Genomic DNA, 27,073 nt, shown 5'->3' on the forward strand with positions numbered 1-27,073 from the left:
CACTCCGACCCAACACCAGATGGCGGGCTATGCACAACATGTGTATCTACAGCGACAGATGCCATCGAACCACACGTTTCCCCTGGTTTTTAGATGCAACTTCAACTGAAGAGCACTGGGTTCCTGTTAATCAGGTTCCCAGTGCCAGTGTTCCTTCCCTAAAACAAGACACCTGGGGCCAGATATAAGAAACGTTTTGCATGGCGCAAACTGCGAAATTCACAGTTTGCGCCATGCAAAACGCACATCGCGATGCACATTCCCATTTTGCGAGTCGGTACCAACTCACAAAATGGGAATGCGACTCGCAGTGGGTGCTAGCTCATTCGCAAAAGGGAAGGGGTCCTATTTGTGAATGGCTCCACAAATATTTTTTCAGAGCAGGCAGTGGTCCTATGGACCTGCCTACTCTGAAAAAATGAAACCAAATGGTTTCATTTTCCCGAGTGTATTGCAACTCGTTTTCCTTTAAGGAAAACGGGCTGCAATACAAAAAAACAAAACTGCTTTGTTAAAAAAGCAGTCACAGACATGGTGGTCTGCTGTCTCCAGCAGGCCACCATCCCTGTGAGTGCAGGGAATCGCAAGGGGGTCGCAAATTACGACGCACCTCACTAATATTAATTAGGTGGGTCTTTGCGACCCCCTTGCGAACCGCAGATGCATATGGGATTGCGACTCGCAAATTGTGAGTCGCTCCAACCCGCAATTTGCGAGCCGCAATCCCGTACTTACCTACATCTGGCCCCTGGTCACTTGATCCCCAAGTGACCAGGCCATTCAGCCACCTATAAGTCCCTAGTATATGGCATCTCTGGTACCTAGGGCAAGAGTACTGAAGAGGGCCCCTCAGAGCTGCAGCACTACTTGTGCCACTCTGCGGGACCCAGCACCAACCTTATGTAGACTGCCATTGCAGGCTGCATGACAAGGTACTTCCGAAATTGAAAACATGACATGGCACACAGCCTTTGTGCCATGTACCCCTAACACTGCATGCAATATATGTAAGTCACCCCTCTAGCAGGCCTTACAGACCTAAGGCAGAGTGCATTATAGTACACGTGAGGGCATATCTGCATGAGAAGATCTGCCCCTGCTATGTCTTTGTCGATTCTCAGACATAGGAAGTGTACAGGGAAGCCATTTTTAATGCATGTGCTGGACACTAGTCACCACGAGTTCCCCAGCTACATGATAGCTTCTCTAAATCCTGGGATGTTTGGTAAAAAAAATCTCAGAATAATAAACCCACATTGATTTCAGTGATGAATTTATTAATAAATACACACAGAAGGCACCTTAGAGGTGCCCCCTGAAAACCTATCAGCTGCTAGTGTGTTGACTGATTGGTGCTGACCTCTTCAGCCACCACAGACACATTTCTGGACCCCCATGGTGAGAGCGTTTGCTCTTGTGGCCCAGAGACAAAAGGCCACACTGGGCACAGGTATTACCTACTCTCTCAGGTAGGATGAACATTCCAGGGTGGGGAGCTTCAAAGGCCTTACGCCTTTGTAATGTAACCTAGGTCTCTCCAGATGGTGAAGATGACCAACTCCCCTGTCCTGATCCCACTTTTGGCAGCAGCACAGGTGGGAAAATTAGTTAAATTAGGAGGAGTGCCCACTTCATGCCAGTTCCACCCCTAAGGTAGACGAGCTGAAGTGGACACTATTTTTGAAATGCCTCCATCTTGTTTGGAAGGATTTAGGTCACTAGGGTTAGGGTTATATCCGCTTCCCAGCGGAAGAAGTCATAATAAGGGTGTAGCCACCCTGAAGGTGGTCAGTCCACTGGCTACTGGCTGGCACTCCCTGTAATGCCCCTAAATCGAGTATTTAGGTAGCATCCCTGAACCTTAGAACTCAGATGCCTGATGACCTGAGAAGAGCCTGACGGTACAGAGTCACACCAGTAGAGAAGACTGAAGACACCAACTGACTTGGCCCCAGCCCTACCTACCTGCCTGTGCCAAAAAGATGACCTGTCCTGCAGCCCAGAGACCTCCAAAGCTTGCGAGGATTACCAAACTTGGACAAAGATCAAGATCTCCTGAGAATAGCAGACCTGTTCAAGAAGAAACCAACTTTAAAAGAAAAAGAACTCTGCCCCGAGGAACTGCTATTCCACCTCCAGATCCACCTGTGCACCGACACCCACGGCTCGAGTCCAAGTGGCTCACCGGTCCTGTGACGGTTTCCTAGCCATTCTAAGTCTAAGTCCACCCTGGGCTGACCCCTACCAGACTCTGCCTCAAAGCCTGCAGCCTCAAACTGAAGAATCTCCATGACTTCGACCTGCCCGGTAAGTTGTTCCCGACACCAGAGGACACCCGTGTACATGGAGCCCCTGCGCCTTGAGGAGCTGGAACGTCAGTGTCCCTACAGCCTGCAGCCCTTTTCCAAAACTGATCTTGCCGACTGATTTGCATTGGGTTGGGCGCCCAATGCTGTGGATCCTCATCCACGCACACAAATCCCTCCACAACACCAGCCCGACCTACCTCAACGAAAGAGTGAACTTCCACACTCCCACACGCAACCTCCAATCAGCCGAACTCGCCCTAGCCACAGTCCCCCGCATCCAACGCACCACCACAGGAGGCAGGTCCTTCTACTACATCGCCCCCAAAACCTGGAACTCCCTCCCCACCAACCTTCGCAAAACCAAAGAGCGCCTGCTTTTCAGAAAGAACCTCAAGACATGGTTGTTCGAACAGTGACCCTCCTTCCCCCCTCCCTTGCCCCACACCAAGCGCCTTGAGACCCTCACGGGTGAGTAGCACGCTCTATACATTTTTTTGATTGATGGCACTCTGCACCTGGCCACCCCTGTGCCGCTGAAGGTGTAAGTTTGGTGCTGCATTCCTCAACCCCAGGAAATCAACCACTGACACCAATTCACTCACCTGTGAGCAGCTCATCTTCAGTTACCCCCAGCCTCCATTCGTTAACATTTGGGCGCCCGATGCTGTGCTGGCACTCGGCACCCGGCAGCCCTGTGCAGCTGAGTGATGATGCCTTATGGTAACCCCTTGTACTTACCTCGACCCCAGGAGATCAACCCCTGACAGTGCTTTACTCACCCGTGAGCAGTGCATCTTCATTCACCCCCAGTCCTCATTGTTTAACATTGGGCACCCAACTCCAAATTTGACCTCTTCACCCAGTCGCCTCTGTGCTGCTGTGGGTGCACTCTTGGTACTGATTTGAACCTTACCTGGTGTTGACCTAAAACTTTGTAAGTCATGTACTTACTTGCAAAACTGCATTCTTGTTTTCCTCCCATAGGTTAACATTGCTGAACTGAAAATTTTTATTTTGTGGATTTTTGAAACTTCAAACTACTTATGCTTAGATTGCAAATTTCTTGGTTCGAAACATATATAAAAATAAATGTTATTTTTCTGAATTGGTCTCAAATTTATTCTATGAGTGTGTGTCTCATTTATTGCCTCTGTGAGTTCAACAAATGTTTACCACTACCCTTTGATAACCTAACTGCTCGCCCACATCACCACAGAATAGAGTATTAATCCTATCTATTTTTGCCTCATCAACACCAATTGGGGTTCCACTGGACTCTCTGCACAGTGTATTTCATTTTAGTGCACTATACAGAGAGTCAACTTCCTACACTGACTCAGTGAGTTCTTGCTGGAGTGACAGGAGGGAGAGGAATCACAACTGGACTGCTGACATCTGTGACACAACCTGTCTTTTGAGCCTGAATAGTGACTTGGTATGGAGCCAGAACCGGCAGCAGTAACAAGCCTGAGAACTGAAGAGGGCCCGAGACTTATACTTTTATACACCTTTGTCTTGGGCTACCTAATGGCCTTCAAGCACATCATCGAGCATTTGTGGCAGTACTTCAAGTCACATCAGCACCTCCAAAATTACTGAGAGATAACCCGAGGATCTGAGACGGCATATGTTTCCTACAGATGCAGCACGGTTTGAATCCTGCAGAAATCATAGGAGACATTTGTTTAGCACATTGTCATCCAAGAAAATCTGAGAATTCGGAGACACAGAAAAAAAATTGGAAGCAGAGCTCCGGATTCACATTGAAGGATGTAGAATTGAAGGAACTGACATAGGTGTGCAGGCAAGGCACCTATATACATCTTCCTGTCATCACGCCTGGAGGCGGAGTGAGGCCGCTGTGGAGTCCAATTACACCATCTGTCGAAAAGCAGGAGTAATTGCTGAAAAGTTCCAGATCCAGTCTCATGCTTGGGGTAATTTGAAAGGTGACAAATCTACAGTTAGAAGCTTGCACCATAAATGTACTGAATTTTGAAATGTTCAGAAAATTTTAATTTTATTCTCCAAGGCCCTTTAAGCTTCCTAAAATGGTGCACAGAGTGGAAATATAAGCTGAGTGTTTTATGTACCAAAAAGAGCATTTTGAATTTAATTTGGGCTTCACTTGCAAGTCATTTAAGTTATTTCAGAATAGGTAGCATGTTTGAATTTTCTATTAGAGAAAGTGAGCCTTACTTGTGAGTGTTGGACCACTTTAAGTGAATTCACTGCCTTTAGCAAAGTGCAAATCTGCACGGCATAACTAAAGTCCAATTAAATTATCACTGGCGTTTGTACTGTGGTCCTTAGGTGGTCCATATACCATTTAGATTAGTGTGGAAAAGAATTTGCTGATTTGGCTACAAAGACAATGTGATTGGAATCCAGAGTGAGCTCTAATGAACTGACTTGTGGAGTAAGCGAGGGAGAGAAGTGATCTACAATGAGTTAATTAATCAGTGACGGGTGAAGTATATTTTAGTGTTTTAAGGTGATAAGAAATAATTCAGTGTTCTGTTAGATATGTTTACAGTGTGAAGTATGAGGCTGTCTTGAACGATGACTCTCTTACCTAGAGATGAATATCATCTGTATACAACTCCTCTTCTTTCCATCCATGGACACGTGCTCCATTTACAGGTGGATATATTCTTCTACCACAGAGTCAATGTATGCAGATATATTGAGCTGAATAATTATAAACAGAATGAATCTGTGTAGATCATGTAATGTTGGCTTCCACAGGTGATGTTTCTGATGATTCTTTAACGGGAATGGTGGTTTTTGAATTTCAAAGCCAAAGATCTAGGGTTCTTGTTTTATTGTGGAGTTGGTTTACAGAAGAACATTGATTGTACCTATTATTTCCTGAATCAGTGCTCAAATATTCCTGGTCAATATTGTTAAAGAGAGGATTTAACTCAGTATGAAGCAGACAATGTGATGGGGTTAGAATAGTTGAGTTTGAGCTTCAGTGTTGATCAATGACATGAAGGTAGGCGATTTTCAAGGATGACCGGTTGTTGATGATTTTCAGACATGCAAAGATTTGAAAATGATTCTTTGAACAGTGTTGCATTTGAGCACCTCCTTTAGAATGGCGCAGATGAACAAATTACTTACTTTTGGTAATGCTCTTCCTGGTAGATAAACCATCTAAACTCAGGTCCCACACCTTCAGAATATTCCCAGATTCCAGACTGGATCTAGAGACGTTTTCAGCAAAAGCTCCCATTGCATCTGTTGGTAGTGCTGAATGGCTCCACGACTATTTCATACATTCCCAAATTGAGGAGAAGAGATTCATATAAGTACCACTCCTGTGCGCTGAGGTCAGTTTCTTATTCATATTTTATTTTCTTCTGCAACCTCAGGGATGAAGCACCTTGAAAAAAGTGCCACTGACAGTGTTCAAAAAACAATTGTGAAACCTTAACATTATGTTCAGGAGTCTACTTCCAAGAACAAATTAGAGTATCTACCAGGAGAAGCGTTACCAAATACTTCTAGTCTCAGGTTCCTCACTGTTACCAAAGTGACTCCAAATAGAAGTCTTGCAGAACCAAGCAATCAAAATGGCCTCTCGTCACACTTGGCTGTTAAGGAAGTAGTGTTTTGTGAACCATATGCACCTTCGACCACATCCCAGCCTGACAGATGTCCAGAACTTGCACATTTTTGCCAATGCCTCCAAAGCAGCCTTGGCTGTTGGGAAAGAGCCTGCAGCCCTTTCTGGGGGTTTCCTCTTAGCCAGTGAGTGGCAGATTTTATTGCAGAGGACTATCCACCTCAAAATAGTCTTCATTTGCACCATCTAGCCTTTCTTGATGCCAATGAACTCACAAAGAACTAATCATTCATACAGTGGTCTCTCATATGATCAGTGTAAAATTCAGAGCTCTTTTAGAGTCAAACAGATGGAGCCTCTCCTCCTCTTTCGAGGAGTGTAGCAGAGTGAAAAATCAGGCACAGTAATCAATTTACTGACATGGAGATACCACCTTTGGAAGGAAGGCAGCCCGAGTCCTCAGCAATACGTTTTTCCAGGAAGACAGTGGTGTAGGGAGGTTGCAAATATAACACCTGTAGATCACTCACACACAGCACAGAAATGATAGTGATAAGATATACTCTGTTGTCATAAGCTGTAGCAACAAATGTGAATAGGTACAAAAAGCATGCACATAAGGAACGTCAGGACTTGATTTAGGTCCAGCCGAGGCATGACGAATGGCTTGAATGGAACATATGTGTTAGGCCCTCTAAAAAACGTTTCACAATTGGTGATATACAAAGAAATATTTGATCAGGAAAACATAAAAAGGCTGAAAAGTCCAACAATTAACAATTAACTGCAGTCACTGCAAGGTCTTGCCAACAATAAAACAAACAATACAGAAGAGGGTTTGACCTGCAAAGGGTAGAGATGGCAGACCCCACCCAGACCACAAGCTTTTCTCAATACCCAGCGTAAATAGACTTCGGAGATGGGCATCATGCTGCAAGAATAACATCTGCCAATGCAGATGCAAATCAAAAGAATTTCACTGTTGGCATTCAGTCTTGACGCATGGAGGTAATTTGTGTCTAGAACCCTTCCTTGTTGCTGAGACAAGAGAGCCCAGTAAGGGGTACCAGGGCGAACAGCAAATTCTCAGGCTCATGAGCCCTGAATAACCCACTATTGTGGCATGTCCATGGCTTATCAAGATGACTTGGGCCTGCTCTAGCCTGACTTTCCTCAGAACTCAAAAGCAGGAAAGGTAGTGGTGGAAAAGTATATAGGAGACCTGTATCTCAATGCATCACCCAAAGACCATTTTGGAGTAAATTCCATTCTTCAGAAGCTTTGACACTGCACATTGTTTATGGAGCTGAACAGATATAGCCAGGGCTTGCCATTCTGACTGAAAATGTCCTGTGCTTCCTTGGAACGGGGATGCCAATCATGGTCTGCCAGTCAAGTCCGCTCAGCTCATCTTCTCTGGAGTTCAGGAATCCCACTTGGTTGCTGACCAACAAAAAGATCTTCTGCTGGCCCAGCCACCTCCAGAGACATAGAGTCTCCTCGCACAGGATCCATAACCCTACTCTGCCCTGCTTGTTGCTGTACCACTTAGTGGTCATCTTGTACACTGGGACTTCTACCACCCTTTCCTTGATGACTGGCAGGAAGTCTTTCATGGCCAGGTGGATCGCCTGAAGCTTCAAAAGCCTAATGTCGAGCTGTGTCTCTGATGGTGACCAGAGACCTCTGATCTCCAACTACCCCAGATGGACCCCCAATACATTAATGATGCTTCTTGTACAACTGTGACAATTGGGTGGGAAAGGAAGTGTGGCCTGTTATTTTTTCATACTGGTGCTCGTCTGCCACTATATGATTTCCTGAGCTCTCTCATGGGAGACCTAGACAGAGGTGAAGAGGCAACACCAGTGCTGGGCCCACGGATACCTTATATTCTAGTGCAGGGTCCACATGTGCTGACAGGTGTTCCAGACAGGGAAGATGTATGAGGCCAAGAGCCTTAAAAGTCTCAGTAGCATCCTCACCAAGACTAAGGAGTGAGCCCAAAATGTTGGGATCATATACTGAGTGTCATGGGCATGATGAGGTAAAGGAAAAGCCTTGAATTCTACAAAGACCATCAAAGCCCCTATGAAGGGAGTTCTAGGATTAGGGCTCAGTGGGTCTTTGGTACATTGGTGGAAAACACCAGGGAAATTGAGAGCCAGGGCCTTTTTCCAGGGCCAACTGTGATTGACTGTGGTGTGCCTGCTTGAGCAGTCAATTAAGGTATGGCAACACATCTATCCCAAACTTCCACAATGAGCTGCAAGCACCAACACTTTGTGAAAATCCAAATGGTTCTTTCAGCACGAAATAGTAGTGTAAACAGCACCTTTCTCCTGGCATGCACCCAACGGTGATTTTAGCCAGTAGGAGATTGACTTTTTGTCTGCTAAAAATCGCTCTGGTGTGAGGGGAATATGAGATGGGGTGAGCATGGATGTATCTGCCCAGACGACACTCCACAATCAATGATTGTAAAGAAAGGCTAGCTAAGGAAAACATTTTCTGCCCAAAGGCATCAATATATTTCAATTCAAATGAAAAGCATTTAGATTGACCTTACTTGTGGATGCCTTCACTACAAGGATTCAGACATTGCATGTTTTAGTAAAAAGTCAGTGTCACCTCAGGGTGATCTGTGCCATCTGATCAAAGGTCAGCTGACGAGAAGGGCAGAACACGGCTTACACCAAGTTGCCATGAGAGTGCCCATAATGCCCTTGTTAAATGGCAATAGTGGCTCAGATGAAGCAGGACCTGGTTGATGAATTCCAGTCAATAAACTGGCTTGGGTTTTCAGAGTAGGGAACTGCAAATCGAGCACTTCTGCTGCTATTCGCCTTACTAGAGACACTTAAAGGAGACACTTTCTTCTATTGGTACACCAGGCGGTGAGCCTATCTCTGTCTCCGGTGAAGTAGCTAGCTTACTGGCACTCTGAAAGTCTAAGGGCCAGATGTACAACCATCAGAGATTGAGGCTCTCAATTTGTGAATTTTAGCAGTTCACAAATCGCGAGTCGCAATCTCTGATGTACAACAGTGTCTGAGACACTATTTGTGATTTTCAAATGGGTCTCAAAGGAACTGCCTCATTACCCATGAGGCAGGTCGTAATTTGTGTCCCATTGGGAATGGCCCGCACTCATAGGGATTGTGGCCCGCTGGGGTCAGCAGACCACCATGTCTATGACTGCTTTTAAAATAACGCAGTATTTTTAATGTACCCTATTTTCCTTAAAGGCAAACAGAATGAGTTTCAAAAAGAAAAATGAAACATTTCAGAGTAGGCAGTGGTCTAATGGACCACTGCCTGCTATTAAAATACATTTTTGCTACTATTTACAACGGGAAAGGGGTCTCTTAGGGAACCCTTTCCATTTGCGACTGACTTACCACCTATTTGAAGTAGGCGGCAAACTGCAATCGTTTTGAAACTACATTCTGTTCGTAAAATAATTGTGTATCCCCCTGCGACTCACTATTAGGAAGGGGCGCCTTGCCCTTGGCACACCCCTTCCTAGCAGTGACTCGCAAACCCTATTTTGTGAGTCGGTAATAGGTTACATACTCGCAAAATATGGTTTGTACATGTCAGATGCCATTTTATAGGTCGCAAAAGGGCAGTATCTCCATTTGCGATTGCTAACAACAGTTGTACATCTGGCCCTTAGTGTCTCTACCCTCAATGTAATGAGGGGGAGCAGCTTGTCTACCTCCTCCTCATCATCATCATCAGCGTCGTGAGGGATATTATGTATGCCATGAACTGATCAGGTTCGGAGCCCAATAGGGCCTCCACCCTCTGATAGTACTGCCTTGGTGGAGAAGCTGAGGGGCTAGCTGTACGAACACTGGTTGCATTTTAGTTATTTTATAGCAGACACAGAGGTGTCACAGGCGTGGTGTGTTGTCAAAGACCTCCTTGTGATGGATTGCCAGCACTGGTGAAACTGGTAATGGAGCTGGTACGGATGGAACTGGATTGACCCTGGGGCCACAGTGGAAGAGAGATGGGAACCCGTAGTGGTATGAGAGTGGAACCCAAGAAAATAGTCAGCATTTGGGGTTGGCCCAACGGTGAACTTCAACTGTAGGCCCCGTTGTTCTGTGGCAAAAAAGAACAGATGATGGATGGAGTGCTGAACAAATGAAACATTCACCCCCAGTCACAAACCTGAGTTTAATCTACCATTTTTTGCTCACCATGCCACTCCAGTGTGAACCCAGGCTGTTGTTCCGTGGGGCCTGAAGGCATACTAGCATCTTTCAACATGGCTTCCCCAAAGACCGCTATTTGATGTGGGATCACCAATGGCCCAGAAAATTACAAGCAAGCCTAGACTAAAAGCTGAACATCTTGGAGTCAGATGACACTACATCCTTTGAGTACTGCTCTTTGGACTTCTCACCAGATTTTGAGTGGCTGCATGGGGTTGAGTCTTGTCTAGCTTTCTTGTGCTTATAAATGTTTTTGACTTTGATTTACTGAAGATTTTGGGTAGGACCGACCTCGGGCATTGACCACCAATGGTCCAGTGAGCTGGAGCAGAAGCATTATTCTGACATCTTCTTAGGTTTGGCCACACAGCACTTTGCCATATGATTGCCTTAAGGATCATGGGGGTGCACTCATCTCATTACGTGGACTGGTGACTCGAGGCCAAGCACCACAAGCTAATTTTGCGGGTGTCCATGACCAACATCTCCTTCAAGCAGTCGCAGCACAGTTTGAAGACATTGCCATGGCACACAGGCCTGCTATTCTGGAGTCATCTGAAAACGTATGAAGTTGGGAGTCGATCTCAGCATCCACATCAAAGGGTATGGAAAGAAAGAGCTGAAATTAGCACATTGGGGTGCTAATATGCAATGCTGTTCCATCACTTCAATGTGGTGTCAAGACAACACAGGGCCATATGGCACTCACTACCAGTACATGCAGATTATTCCTAAAAAATCTCTGGATCTAGTCTGGAACCTAGGAATATCCTAAAGTTGAGTATTTTGCAGTTAGAACTATACATCAGAATCCCCTTTTATGTTGCCTCTCTGCCAGTATGTTAGATTAATCTTAAGGAACCAATACGTCAACAGGAACTGAGCCAGAATTAGGTGTACAAAGAAAGTCCAACTGCAGATAAAAAAGAGATAAGCAGTATCTGTGTTGTGGTCACTGGCTAGTATGGAACTGTTCAACGTACAATCTACAGATGTTCTCATAGGGCACTTGTTAGATGTGTGAATGATGGAGATGATGTTGTTTAGGTGACACTGTTTAACGGGATGAGGGGTGGGAGTGTAGTGTGACAGGAGACGCATGTTGAGAAGTAAGAAGGCACATCTTGGGTGGAAAAGAAGTGGGAAGTGACCAGAGCAATGTTGTAAGAGGTATAAATGCCTGCAGTGATCAAATGATTTTAAAGAAATTGTACCAGTGACCGCAGTGGAAAGCACTGATCGAGATGGAAGGGCAAAACAAGTATGCATAACACGTTTGCACAAAAGCCTGAAAACAAGGGGCTTGTGAATAATGGATGAAGAATTTTCTTTTATGAGAGGGCGATTTCAAAAAGTTTAAAATGCTGCGCTTGGCTTATGTGGGTGGAACACACATGCAAGAATCCCAAGGAAAGGGCATGGAAAGATCTAAAGCAAGATTGCCACAATTATTTTAGTAAAACATTCTTATGGATAGGGATTGTATGGTGCCAACCAACACTAGTTGTAATAGTGAAAAGTTATGAAACTTTTTGATGAACAGTTGGTAACCACAAAGTTAGGAAAGGAAAGAGTTAGCTCCCATATTAAGAAGGCTCTTATCTCAAATTTACTGTAACTAAACAAGAGGCACCCAAAGTCAATATAACCAGGAGCAATTAATATTTAGGATGACCAGTGATTCAATGCAGTAAAACAACCAAATTGTTGTAGAAGCAATATAATTATCCATCCAATGACAGAAAACAAAACAATTAAGTATTCAATTATTGAAACTAAAATTCCCCAATTGATGGAAAGGAGAAGCACACACTGAGGATGTTACATATTTACTGCTATGCAAACTGTGCTTAGTGCTTGTGGTGTTCATATAATGATTGATTATTAGAGCACAGTGTGTAAAACCAGCAAATCCACACAACCAAGTCACTAAACAATAAAGGACACTAGGTTTACAGTAAGATGTAAGTAAGTGAGTGGCTGAATCCCTACAGGTTCTAGTTCAGTAATGGGTCGTCATCAGGAATAGTTTATGGGAAGTAGAGAGGGATGTATGAATATGATCAGTCAGCACAAATTTGATTGGTAACGTTCAAACAAATTGCATATTGGAATGAGGATCAATTTGAAAAGAATGGGAAACTGTGTTCAAAATATTTGAGTGTTGGAAGGAGATATGCTATCCATTCTCTTTAGGGACACTGATCCATGTGGTTCCTTGGCAGACTTCCAGGTCATGGCCTACCTGTTGCGGCCTTACTCTGGCTTCTTTCTGACCCAGTATTGTAAGATTCTGGGGCCTGTCTGCACCTTTGGACCATTTAGATTGATTTGCTTTCCAAAATATGATTATTGTTAACACAGCTCCCTGTCCTTTTTCAAAATGATGTTCTCCGTAAGTATGTATTGCAAATGTACCATTTCTCAGTCCACAATGGTCTTTAGCACAATAGAAGGTGATATGCAAGAAGGAACTGAAACTAAGTAACCTCTACAAAGGAGAAGGAAACTTTTGAAAAGATAGAGCTGCCTATTTGGAAGGATTCTTAAGTTCACTGTGATGAGGTACTGAATAGAATGATGCTGAATAGGTCTCCCTTGCAATATGTCTACCACTATTTATTAATAAGTGAGATCTTTGGAGAAGTTTCCCTAGCTTGCCAATCTCAGTCATTACAAGTGTCTGACCTATCTGTGCCACTGTCTTTAGAATTCCATACACAAAGCTGGTAAGCTGGTTCTCAATCTTGTAGCACTGTTTCTGCACTTGATTAAGGACCAACTGCCAGTCATTATGTGTAGAACTAAGGTTACTCACCTAGGCACTCTAGGGGCCTTTGACAATTATCTCACCTATTACCGTGGGCACCCCAGAACACTCACTGACAAACCTTACAATACTGTAATTGTTTTTGGTCAGAAGTAGAAGCTGTGGTCCAGCTCCATGGGCAGTGCCACCTGAAACAAAAGGAGTTGACCACTAACATTCAACAAGATCATCTGTGTATTCTACTGTGAGGGTTAGTCAAAATATTAGCTCTGGAAGTTTTTTGATCCTAAGTGGTCTGTCAGCAATGCAGATAACAAACAATTCCTTATAAGTGCTTTGATGTTCTGTGGGTGAAGCAAACTTTTCCAGTAGTGCTGGTAGATAGATAGGGTAATACAAAGTCCCAAGTGGATTTATTCTGACGAGACACAAAGCTTTGCTGAGAAAGGTCATGCTCCAGTCTTCTCTGGACATCAGTAATGCCCCGTACAACACACTCTAACTATGGTCCATTTAGATAATACAAGCTTTCCAGAAGTGAACAGCAATGCAAATGTTTAGTGTTAGACTCTGGCACCATATATGTTAGAACTTGAAATGTCTTCATTAGCTTTTGACAGCTGGACAAATACAATGCAAGACCCTCTGTGCGTCCCACAAGAGAATCTGCCTTAGTTTACGTTTACAAAAGAAGTGCTAAAGCGGGGCCCTCAGATCCAGCGAGATCAATATTTTGTCACTCCCTAACCAAGAAGCATAAGACCAGTGGAAGAATAATTGCTGTGCTCTACCCAAAACTGCAACTATTTCCAGGATGAAGCAGAAGATTCTACTGTTACAACAGCACTTTTGCACAAATAGTCCCTTATTATAGGTGAGTCAGAATTAGGTGGTGAATGTTATTTAACATACATATTATTCACTGGGTGTGTTAAATAGATTACACTTTGTTAAATTTCGACATGTCAAAATTCTTGATGTTTAACTGTGGATTAGTATACAGTATTTACCATACCATGCAGATTTTGGTGTGCTACACATCAACATCCATATGTTATTCCCAAAAACTCAGACTAGGCACTATTTATCGCACCCGATAAATAACATACCTAGGTGTGTCGTTATTTATGAAGTTCAACAAACAGCACATTGATTCTGATGAACTTGAAATGTGGGCCACGCTGCCTAAATACTATTTCCACTTCCCTTTCCTTCAGTTCTCATCCCAAAGATCCCCTGCCACCTGCTCAATGTAATGGTCTAAGCATGTTCTAAAGCAATCACTTCTAGAATGCATGCAGTACTCCAAATAAAAATCTAAAACACATGTATTCATACATACAAAGGTTAATGTGTTGGACAATTGTATAGAGAAATATCAACTGACATAAATATTGTGAACTAAATTTAACTTAAAAATATCTTGGCTTTAAAATAATTAAATGGATATGTCTGGCTAAAGCATTTAGGGCCATATGTACAAACACATTTTCCCATAGACACAGAATGGGTAAAACCCTTTGGTACATCTGTCCCTTAGTACCACAAAATCAAATGCACCTTGACAATTCTGAGCTCATGATTGTACCCAAACCCTGTACAATGAGCCTTACCCTGGCAGTGGGTACTGTTCAGTCTCTTGAAGCCCTGGGGGCAGTCAGACCCTATGTCACCCCTGACTGGTCCGGTCTTGTGCACACCTGTATCTGCAAAAAATTAAAGAATATACAATAGAGATCAAAAAAGAAATGTGAAGAAGATTGGTCATCAATAAGTGAAGAGAAACAATTCATGGCTCTTAGGAACAAGTTTGGGGCTGCATGTCAGGCAAAGGAATGCATGTTTTAGTAACAAAGGAGGAGCATTACTTCTACTGAACCAAGGTTGTAGGCTCTAGTGTAGAGGTGGTGAAAATTGTGTAATTAGTTTTTGCGCAACTAAGCGAAATTTTGGCACTATTAAGCAAAATACACATGTAATTTTGTCCTATATCTTCGCAAGAAATGCATCCAAAAACTGTGCTTCGTTGTGAATTTAGAATCTGCACAACAGTCTATAACAAGTACAAGTGGATCAATAGCAGTAGTTAATAACAAAACAGGAAGAGATAAAAAAGTGCTGATTTCGTATTTCACCCCGACGGACGTAAAGTCCAAGGCAAGTTTTGTCATCACGACCAGGGAACACAGATTATGTTGAAAAATGATAGGTTTCCAGAGTTGTACCAGTACATCTTTCAACCAAAGCCAACGATCTGATGTGCAGGATCCGAGATATACTTCAGGAAGATTCATTTGTTGACTTGTTAAAAACCCATTAAATATACAGTAGGATTACAGACAGTGCCTAAAGTCGATTCTTGCATCTGTAGGTATCCTACATTTCTACTTGAGCCTTACTGCTCTGCCGTGATTAAGTCCCATGAACACCTGCTGCTTGGGATAAAACATAGACATACCCATGCGGAAAAAGAAAAGATTGATATAAATGTTATGCAATTTCATTTACAATATCAATTTCTATCCACCATTTAACAGTGTTTAAAACTTAATTTTCCATTACTGTTGTGGTACAGACCCAGTGGAGCGGCCCCATAAGTCTACTACAATGGAAAGAAGGTTATTGTAATGTCAAAGTCTACGGTTTTTGCACTGGAAAACCAGGAAGCCCAACCTAGTGATTTTAAGAAGAATGTTTGGCTTTTGGATATGTGGTGGCATGTTCTGGTAATGGGGTGTTGTAAGGAAATGCCTCCTTGGCATGGTTACCCCCTGACTTTTTGCCTTTGCTGATGCCAAGTTATGATTTGAAAGTGTGCTGAGGCCTGCTAACCAGGCCCCAGCACCAGTGTTCTTTCCCTAACCTGTACCTTTGTCTCCACAATTGGCCCACCCTGACATCCAGGTAAGTCCCTTGTAACTGGTACCCCTGGTACCAAGGGCCCTGATGCCAGGGAACGTCTCTAAGGGCTGCAGCATGTCTTATGCCACCCTTGGGACCCCTCACTCAGCACAGACACACTGCTTGCTAGCTTGTGTGTGCTGCTGGGGAGAAAATGACTAAGTCCATATGGCACTCCCCTCAGGGTGCCATGCCAACCTCACACTGCCTTTGGCATAGATAAGTCACCCCTCTAGCAGGCCTTACAGCCCTAAGGCAGGGTGCACTATACCACAGGCGAGGACATAAGTGCATGAGCACTATGCCCCTACAGTGTCTAAGCAAAACCTTAGACATTGTAAGTGCAGGGTAGCCATAAGAGTATATGGTCTGGTAGTCTGTCAAACACGAACTCCACAGCACCATAATGGCTACACTGAAAACTGGGAAGTTTGGTATCAAACTTCTCAGCACAATAAATGCACACTGATGCCAGTGTACATTTTATTGTGAAATACACCCAGAAGGCATCTTAGAGATGCCCCCTGAAAACATACCCGACTTCCAGTGTGGGCTGACTAGTTTTACCAGCCTGCTACACACATCAGACATGTTGCTGGCCACATGGGGAGAGTGCCTTTGTCACTCTGTGGCCAGGAAAAAAGCCTGTATCAGGAACTGTATCATCTAGCGGTGAGCCTCAAAGGCTCACCCCCTTTGTTACAGCGCCACAGGGCATCTCAGCTAGTGAAGATGCCTGCCCCTCCGGCCACTGCCCCCACTTTTGGCGGCAAGGCAGGAGGAGATAATGAGAAAAACAAGGAGGAGTCACTGGCCAGTCAGGACAACCCCTAAGGTGTCCTGAGCTGAGGTGACTCTGACTTTTAGAAATCCTCCATCTTGCAGATGGAGGATTCCCCCAATAGGATTAGGGATGTGACCCCCTCCCCACCGGGAGGAGGCACAAAGAGGGTGTAGCCACCCTCAGGGCTAGTAGGCGTAGGCTACTATCCTCCCAGACCTAAACACACCCTTAAATTGAGTATTTAGGGGCACCCAGAACTGAGGAAGATAGATTCCTGCAACCTGAAGACGAAGAAAGACTGCTGACCTGAAGCCCTGCAGAGAAGACGGAGACACCAACTGCTTTGGCCTCAGCCCTACCGGCCTGTCTCCACACTTCGAGAAAAACTGCAACAGCGACGCGTCCCCCAGGGTCCAGCGACCTCTGAAGCCACAGAGGACTACCCTGCATCTAAAAGGACCAAGAACTCCAGAGGACAGCGGCCCTGTTCCAAAGAAACTGCAACTTTGCAACAAAGAAGCAACTTTTAAAGACCACACGATTCCCGCCAGAAGCGTGAGACTTTCCACTCTGCACCCGACGCCCATGGCTCGACCTGCGGAAAACTAACTCTACAGAGAGGACTCCCCGGCGACTGCGAGCCCGTGAGTAGCCAGAGTTGACCCCCCTGTGGCCCCACAGCGACACCTGCAGAGGGAATCCAGAGGCTCCGCCTGACCGTGACTGCCTGCTTCAAAGAACCCGACGCCTGGTAAACCCACTGCACCCGCAGCCCCCAGGACCTGAAGGATCCGACCTCCAGTGCAGGAGCGACCTCCAGGCGGCCCTCTTCCTAGCCCAGGTGATGGCTACCCCGAGAAGCCCCCCCGCCTTGCCTGCCTGCATCACTGAAGAGACCCCTGGGTCTCCCATTGAAACCTATTGCAAACCTGACGCCTGTTTGCACTCTGAACCCGGCCGCCCCTGTGCCGCTGAGGGTGTACTTTCTGTGCCTGCTTGTGTGTCCCCTGGTGCCCTACAAAACCCCCCCTGGTCTGCACTCCGAAGTCGCGGGTACTTACCTGCTGGCAGACTGGAACCAGGGCACCCCTATTTCCATTGAAGCCTATGTGTTTTGGGCACCACTTTGACCTCTGCACCTGACCGGCCCTGAGCTGCTGCTGTGGTAACTTTGGGGTTGCCCTGAACCCCCAACAGTGGGCTACCTTGGACGCAACTTTGAACCCTGTAAGTGCTTTACTTACCTGTGAAACTAACAAATACTTACCTCGCCCAGGAACTGTTGAATTTTGCAGTGTCCAATTTTAAAATAGCTTATTGCTATTTTTGCCAAAACTGTACATGCTATTGTGATGATTCAAATTCCCTAAGATACCTGAGTGAAATACCTTTCATTTAAAGTATTGTTTGTAAATCTTGAACCTGTGGTTCTTAAAAAAAACTAAGAAAATATATTTTTCTATATAAAAACCTATTGGCCTGGAATTGTCTTTGAGTGTGTGTTCCTCATTTATTGCCTGTGTGTGTACAACAAATGCTTAACACTACCCTCTGATAAGCCTACTGCTCGACCACACTACCACAAAATAGAGCATTAGAATTATCTATTTTTGCCACTATCTTACCTCTAAGGGGAACCCTTGGACTCTGTGCATGCTATTTCTTACTTTGAAATAGTACATACAGAGCCAACTTCCTACAGGTGTGATTTTCCAACTGCACTGAAGTTCCAGGCAATGGAGGATGGAGTGGATACAGCACACTTCCATTCTATCCTTATTTTTTTATGCACTATTACCATCTTTTAACACTTGCAAGAATCTTTCTACTGCTACACTCAGTTACAACAATACTCCTCGCTCTGTTCACAGGCACTACCTTATTCTCCCAGTTCTTTTTACTGCCAGTTCTCTGATCCCATCACCTCTCTACCCAATTCTTCTTTCCGCTGATCATTCTAATTCCCCTATTCCCACCGACTCCAAATATTCTCTTCACTACCCTGTCTGTTCTTCTGTCTTCCTGTATGTCTCCATCTATCCCATTTCTGTCATCCACCTCTCCTCTTACTTCCTGATCCGTTTTTCCCTTCCACACTCACTCAGAGATCTAATCAACCCTGTCTCTCCCAGTTCTTCCTCTCTTCCTGTCTGTCCTTGTTCTATCATCTTCATTCTCGACTAATTCTCTTCTTGCCTCTCTACCTTGCTCTCTCTTCTAGTTTTCCTTCTTGTCTCTACTTCGGTAGTCCATCGTCACTTCTATTTCACTTCCTCTCCCCCTGGCCTAGAATTCTTCCTCACAACTTTCTGTTATAGTGCCTCTGCCTCCTAATTCTCTGAGTTCTCCTCCCTCTTTTCCTTAGTGATCCTCCACCCACTCTCCTACTCCTCCCACTTCACGTCTCGTAGTTCTCAATTTTCTTCATGGTTTTATTTCCTACAAACTCCTCTCTCTCCAGATCATCTGTTTTCCCTTATAACATAGATTCTTTCACCCCCATATGTTATTCTTTCCCCTGGTGTATTCTACTATGTCAGATCGCCTCTTTTCACTGTTCCTCTGTATGCTTTCTTTCTTTGAGCACTTTAGCCCACTGATGGTTAAAATATATTGCCAGCTTATCGGGATATCCACAATGAATAACCATGAGGTGAATACACAATTTGTAAATGTGCTAGCCATCTATCGACTTGGTTCTACTGTGGAGGGTCAACGAGGCCAGCATCTTTCCCACTCTCGCTTCAGCGAGGAAGAATAATCTCTCTTGCCAGATTTCATTCCAACAGGTCTGGAAAATGTAAGCATAAGGCCCGCAAGAGGGGAAACAATGACAGAGATTTCTATTAGGAAAACATTCCACAGTTCTGGACTCCTCTTTTCTGCGAACCACTACCTCGACAACATCTACTATTGCCTGGAAAATGTGTGCTCTCTCCCCCCACACACATACAGAGACAGCCTGCAGTACCTTACAGTCAGCGCCTCTACACCATTCGATGGAACACTTTTTAAGAGAAAATGAATGCCTATCTCAGTGCTTAATTTAAGCTGCTGGATGCCGGTGGGGGGCACCGCCACATATTGGGGGAGGGGGTCGGCACTTAGGTTTCTGCATCAGGCAATTACTGCGAGCAAAAGACATATATGGGAAAGACGGGGGCAGGGAAAGACAGAAAAGAGTAACAAAGGGAGAAAGCAGAAAGCTGCAAGCTGCAAGAGGGATCTGAAGGGGCAGGGAGTGGCTGTAAATGGATTAAAGAGGCCCGAGATAGCTTCAGGATTACGCTGCCTCAGTATTAACTGTAGCAGCAGCGTGTTTCAGAGGAGAGCTCTGGGCACCAGCACGTTTTTATTTACAAATTAAGCACTGGCCTATCTGTGGAAACTGACCCTACACCCACTATCCTCACTCCTAGCCCTGCACCTCCACAGTAGTACTGGCCTTTAAGGCATTCAGGCAGGTCCCGATGGGCTGGTTTGACAGGTCAATGTATCGGCTGCTTTTTGTCTGTTTATGGACCTGTTTTATGATGTGCTGCGCCGGTTTTCACTGTTGATTTGCCTAAAAAACACCACTGCCTACATAGCAAGATCAAATCCATGTATCCTTCCATAGCTTGCAAAGCACTTATACAGCGTGTTTTTACAAGTTCAAAACTGCTCTAATCTGCAAATCTAAGTCAGTTTTTAGCCAACTAATTAACTAATCTCGGCCACATTTATTGTGGTGCCCGGCCTCTTTTCTCCCCCATTACGAGCCTCGGTACCTGTCTTTCGAGGTAAGGCCTGCAGGATCTCGGCCGCCGAGCCGGTGCTGCCCTGCTACGTAGTATCTTGAATCACCTACGCCTACGTGGAATGAGTGACGATCGGTGTCGGGAATTGCCGTTCTCCCTTCTTGTTGCAGAACTAGTGAGAAGTAAAAGTGTTAGAACACAGGGTATTTGGACCTCGTGTACATCTAACAACACGTTCTTAGCGCTTCAGGGAGTTGGTAGAATTGAGGAAGCGGGCTCGTCGGAGAAAGATACCGTGCAACGTAACAGTTAACAGGGAAAATGTAAAATAACGGGACATTACTGTTTTCTTGTCTACGTGTATCGAGGGTGCAGAGGCCCTTAATGCAAGCACCTGCCATCCCTTAGTTTTACTAATTTCTCTTGCTGTTTTCGCTTGCCCCGCTTTAATTCATTCACCCCTCATCCTACTCATCTCCCACTTCATCCGTCGCAATTCAAGGGCCCTATGCAAATGATAGCGTTGAGCCAGCTAAACCGAGCTTTCTATGGTGGCAGGTGCATTTTTGAGCGTCGTATTTTGACAGGAAAGTGAGTCGGGCCATAACATCGACTGAAAACTATGCTTCATCCGTTCTACCCTCGTCTCTTTACTTCCAGTCTCAGTCCCAATCTCTCCTCCCCGCCTCTTTTTCTTCCCTCCTCCTTCAAAGTGCAGGGTGGAGTGTCCTCTCACTTTCTCCACAAGGGCGGAATGTCAGATTCAGGCAGGGAAAAGCCAACAATTATCTGTATGCAGCTTCCCAAGGGATGAGAGCCATGAGCCAAAACAGTTACCTCACTGCCCAAGCCCAGCCTGCTCTGAAGTGCAAGGTCTAAGGGGTCCTCAGCCAAGGCAGCCATTTTACTGTTCAGACCCCGGCTAGCCCGGCCTGTAGGACTGTTGTGGGTGGCAGCGGTACCAGCTGTATCGGCACATAAACTGGCCCAGTCTAAAGCCTTCTCCTGGGGGTGATGAAGACATACTTATTTCACTGCAAAAGAAGGTAGGGCCGTAGGGGGTGCAGCAAAATAAACACATCATTCACATATGCCAACATTTTAAAAGAGATAAGTGGGTGATTGAAAAAATAATCGGGAGAATGTATTTCTCCTACAGACTTCTATTTAAACAGCGGAAATTGCAGGTGAGAGACAACCAAACAAAACCCAGAATAGGGTCCGGTGGTTTATATGGATGCCTCATTGCTCAGGTATTGAAAAACTCTGTTTGTGAAGCCACCGGGTAGACAGGGGCTGCAGGGCCCCAGTTGTGGCGTGCCACTCACGTCCACACATTTCTACTATGACTACAAAATGGTCGAAGAGAAACCTTTCTCGCGCTGGTATCTATAGGCAGTGATCAGCCACAGGCTTCTCAGATAGGTAGTGTAGGGGGTAGGGAACAGCTCACATCTAAACAATCAACAATTATATACAAAAAGATAATGTCCACCCAGTGCTTTCTTTATGAAATGGGAGGTTCTTTTGGTCTCACAGCAAAACCAAATATTGTACAATTCAATAGATACAACATACAGGGTTGCAGAACGCTGTGTTCTATTTGTGGGGTGCTACAACCCCTTCCCTTGCTGTTAATCAGCCTACCCCCACTATGGCGATTCCAGCTATTATCCTCCCAACTCTTTTATGGGTTTAGACAGAAAAAGGCTCAGGAGCAGTTAGCTCACATGTTTACAGCGTTTTAAGTTTGCAACCAAGTTCGACAGTTTATTGTTCCTTTTGCATCAAACGACAGTCTTTAGCTGGAGTGGGGCTTAGGCATGTACATCTTCATACCTCCTATCCCATGGCAAGGGTTAAGTCCCATGGTTTACTTGCAAATTGCTCCCATCAGCCCTCGATGTGCAGTGGGTACGGTCGTACCCTTCCACCTTCGCAGTGGGGACTTTTCATTGCGGGCCAGATGTGTCGGAGGATGGATTCGAAATGGGAGGTCTTCCCGGCATTGCTGGGGTCAACAGCTGCAGCCCTCTTAATTGGCTGTGTGCAGGTGCTCAGCAGAGGTAGTAGTGGGCAGAAGGCTGAAATTTTGAATGGCAATACCTTCGGGCAGTTGCAGCCCTGGACAGATTGGGTTGTTTTATTGTCAATGACACAGTCCTTTCAATCTTGTTGACAGTACCAGATTAAATGTCGGGTGAGAACGTTTATGGCACAAACGTGGCATAGCCATAGCTCACTATGCAGAGATGCCAGCAGACCTTTTTACATCACAAGTCTCCTGGCACACTTTCTTGTGTTGTCAGTTCCCTCTGAGGATCCCCTCCTAGGGCCACACAGACGTCTGCACCTGGACTGTCTCTCCTCCTGCATGGCCAGATACACTCCTTCCATTTCTCAGCGGCCAGGCGGGCAAGCTTCTTTACTCTTTAGGCAAACCTTCCTCCAGCACAATGTGATGTAAGGTGATGTACCCACACCTCTGGGAGACTGGCTATCAGACAGGCAAAAGCCATGGTTGCACAGCAGTTCTGCAAGTATTCTGCAGAGCACTTCCTTTCTTTGTCAAGAAGAACCTAGGCCTGGATCAAAACGGGGAGGTTTAGATCACATTTTTATACACATTTTCCTGACAGTGGATGTGAATCCAATGTCATGCGCTTCAAAACTTGTCTGGGTTTGTTCTTTTTCAAGTGTGATTCAAGTGGCTATTCGCCAGACTCAGTCTTTTGTAAAGTAATGCTTCTCACAGCAGACAGCAGCGAGACTAGCTTCAAGCAGGAGCTTCCAAAACATGGGAATAATGTAGTGTGAGTTTTCTGCCCCTGGCTGTCATCATACTTCCTGAAGCAGAAATCAAAGATAGACTCCTCACTTCTGTGTCTGGAATATAGGTAATACACATCAAGTGTACGAGGAAGCTAACCTCATCATCCTTATTGTACCATGCTACAGGAAAGGGCATACAAAATGGAACCTACTCCACTGTCTACTATGCATGCACACTTGTTGGGCACCTCCAGGTCACAGGAGAGGTCCTGGACCTTGCACTGTCATGGACAGGTCTAGAGCTCTGCATCCATGTTAGATAAGCGTGATGACGGGGCAAAAATAAAAGTCAGAACTTGCTCCCGTTCACCATGCAGGGGACACTTTCATCTCAAACAGCATCATCTTAAATGTAAGGGTAACCACCCTTGGCCAATCTACCTCATTGGCCTTGCTCAGCATGCTCCAAAGTACAGAGGAGATGTGGCCCTCAGGAAAAGCGTCCATCCCACTGTTTAAGGCACAGGCTAGCATAGTCCGAAGTAGTATTGTAGAATGTTTGGGAGGTGGGTGGAGTGGACGAGGGCTCAGCTGATGCAGCTACATACCTGCACATATAATAACCACGTCTGAATTACTGCATAAGTGACGAGGAAGTCCCAGCTATGTGACTCAAATCACAGCCTAATCTGAAGTGTGGGCGGTGCGGATAGGGCCAACAGAGCTCAGGCACAGTGTAAAATGCAAGGGTAGCCACCACAGTCAGTTACATACACAGGTCCCAACCTAAGGTAAAACACTGGGACGGGGTAATTCAATGCAAAGCCACTGCACATGGCCTGGTATTAGGTATAATGAATGCAAACCCTTTAGGCTACCTCCTCAGCATGTACCTGTCACACACACTTTGGCCTGGTTTTGGCTCTCATCATACCTTATTCGCCCCTAACCTCCCATTACACTCTGGCAGCTGTAGTACTCTCCATTAACTACCAGTCTATCATCTCTCCTAGTGCTGGGGCATGGACAGGGCACAAGAATGCTCCCACAAGCAGCAAACTGAGAGGGAAGATGCAAGTATCGTTAAGCCTAAGCCCTGGTTTTGCTTACCTAAGTCCTTCACAATCTTTCCAATCTACCCCATATACCTCCTTACATCGTTCACATCTTTCTGTCCTTCCCATGACCCACTGTCTCTCCTATTTGACACACTCATATCCCTAAATCGATCGTCCATCCTGTCTCACCATCCAACCTCTCACCATTCCATCTTCTCTACTCCCTGAAAATACACAGAATTGAAGCATTTCCATGGCACTGAACTATCGCTTGTCAAGACCCCAAAACAATTTCTATATGTATGGTGAGGAACTACTACATCTCTAGTGCTTGGATTGGAAAAAGTTGTTGGTATAGTCAGATCTTTAAGTGCTGAACTTGTGTTGCCTGAGGCCTGAAGAGAATGCGCCAGACACGTACGCATGGTTTACACTTGTGGCTCTAATAAAGAGAGTACAAATTACTCAGTAACTGCACAATGGGATTCAGTTGAGGCCAGGAGTTAGAAAAAGCCAGGTCTTTAATTCTCTTCTGAATTCTCAGTGGTAGTCAATAGCCCTAATCCTCCTAAGCAGTGTATTTCAGAGCTTACATGCATGTACTGAAAATGAGTTACCGCCAAGTCAAGATTTTTGATAATGGATATGGAGCAACACTTGATTAACAGTTTCTCTTTTGATTGTGTAATCTCAGTTTGCACCTTACGAAGGGAGCCCCACTCCATGATTTGCCTATTGAGCCATGCAATCGGTCTGACGAATATTTTTCTTGTCACTGGTAACCAATGAAGAGCTTTGAGAGCTTTAGTAACGGGGTACAATCTATTTACATTTTTGCCCTTTTCAACTCCCTTTCTCTCTGTGATCTCGCCCCACATGTCACACACTCTGGTGCAAGCTGAAAAAGTATCACTATGGAGCAGGCCAAGAACTAAAATGGACTGAGCCCTCACTCAGGAATGGCTTACAAATCCACGTCTGTTTAGCTCTTTAACCAAACACTGGGTGAGAAAAATAAACATTCCAGTCCAAGTAAACCACAAAGAACTGTCATGTCTGGAAGATACTGATTCACCCCTGGTGCCTGTCCAAATCATGTTGAATGCATCACCAGCCACGAAACACCCAGAAAAAGATCCAGATACTCTGCTCTTCATGACCCCCAGAGAACAGAGGCTATACTTTAAGGAGCATAGGAAAAAAGTCCCTACTTTATTTACAAGCCGCATGGCAGGGCATGCACAACCCTACCATAAAGCTCTGGGACAGGAGGGCAGTTATAGGGTTGCATTATTCCCATTCCTCATTATCATCTCTCCAGTAAATATGTTTCTAGAGCTGCGTTGGGCAAGACACCTTCAGTGTTGCACCTCTTCCATCTTAGCCAGCACTACCGAGAAGTTCATGAAAGAACCAACCCTTCTCTCTAGTCAAACACCCAAGAATTACTAGTCATGCACCTAGTTTTCATGTATAACTCTCCCTGACCCAGGACTACCACCTATGTCACCAAACAAAGCAAGGTCATCACCACAACACCACCCACCTGAGTTGGCTTACCTAGGCACCTACCTAATTCTGCTGGATCGACTGAGGAGTCACATGGTGTGATAAGAGTTGCAGTCATGGAAATCCTATTTCAGGACAGTACCCACTTCGCAAAGATTCTCAGGCCAGGCTCTGCTCTCAGGATACAACAGGAGAAACTCACTAACATCAACACAGGTCCAGCTCTATACAGGAGCACAGTGTAAGTGCAGAAGTGCACCGCCCCTACTCAGGAGTTTAAAGCGGAGAAGGCCAGAGGAACCATCGCCAGGCAAATCTCTACAGTCCTTGACTAGGAAACCTGAAAATAGGTCATACTCCACTGAGAAGCCAGGGCAGACTGTGGTGTGATGCTGGTATACTTTTAATGTAAGTTGATCGTGGTTCCCCTTATGTTATGGACATATGATGGGAACCTAAATAAAATTCATCATTTAAGAAAGTTTAGGATCAGAGATTAGTTCATAATGGGGATGAGCAGGCTTACCAACAAGAATGAATGCCTGGATCCTCCTAAGATCCTTCCCCATCATGTTCCATTAAGTTGTGCCCTTGATTTGATAGAGACCAGTGAGCATCAACTCGTGCACCAGTATCTTCATGCATGTTTTCTCCACCTCACCCGAAGAATTGGTAAATTTTAAATGTTCCTGGCATTGCCTGATGCTTGCGTTAATGCCTGGTATGCAAAGCCTACATGTAAAGCCGGATCAATGTAAGACATCACAATACTTCCACTAACGTTGTAACATTGTTAGCCGTCATTTAAAAACTCATTATAGTGTGAGTGTTTTCACTGAAGCTGGATTATTAGAGTGTGTCTTTTTTTAAGGTTTGCTACACTTCCTGACTTTCTGTGCACAATGCAGGCACCGTAGATTAATTAATACCTCAATGTCCCAATGTGGTAACAAACATGTTTAAAGAAGTACATAAATAAAACTTGGGGGGGGGGCACATATCAATGGGGGATGTAACTGCACTAAGTACATTTCTCACAGTTCAAGGACAGCCACAACTTGAATGGGACCAGTGGAAATAGGTAGTGATATTTTGACTAAAGAGAGAAATGTGCTATTTTAAAAACACTGTGTAAGAGCAAATGGGCGCAGAATAAAAAAAAAATCTAAAACTATCTATTTTATTGAATGACCATGAAGAGGAGGAGGAGAAAGACAGTGATGAATGCCGACAAGCCGTAAAACAATTAGACATACAATTTGGCAAAAAAAAATCAACAAAATGGTGGTTCATCATACATTTTTAGGAAGAGGTCATCATCCTAAAAAGCCTATCAGAGCATTTATTTCTGCTTTCTGAACTGTTGTCGCTATGTGCAATTATAGGCCATTTCATGACAAAGGGATTACAGATCAGCTTGTTCACAAAGCTAC

The 27,073-nt window shown here is 44.9% G+C and overlaps 1 protein-coding gene across 3 annotated transcripts in view; it reads right to left on the reverse strand.

The window, feature by feature from the left end:
• The window catches only part of LTBP3 (latent transforming growth factor beta binding protein 3), a 336,564-nt gene that overhangs the window by 247,794 nt on the left and 61,697 nt on the right, over positions 1 to 27,073 (reverse strand). For 2 of the 3 annotated variants that reach the window (XM_069208015.1, XM_069208016.1), the window contains exon 5: positions 14,490 to 14,582. In XM_069208015.1, the coding sequence (XP_069064116.1) occupies positions 14,490 to 14,582 (93 nt within the window). The remainder of the gene's footprint in view (positions 1 to 14,489; positions 14,583 to 27,073) is intronic. The other variant, XM_069208017.1, reaches the window with a different exon arrangement.

The sequence above is a fragment of the Pleurodeles waltl genome, chromosome 9 (genome assembly GCF_031143425.1).
Source record: "Pleurodeles waltl isolate 20211129_DDA chromosome 9, aPleWal1.hap1.20221129, whole genome shotgun sequence".
Taxonomy (NCBI): domain Eukaryota; kingdom Metazoa; phylum Chordata; class Amphibia; order Caudata; family Salamandridae; genus Pleurodeles; species Pleurodeles waltl.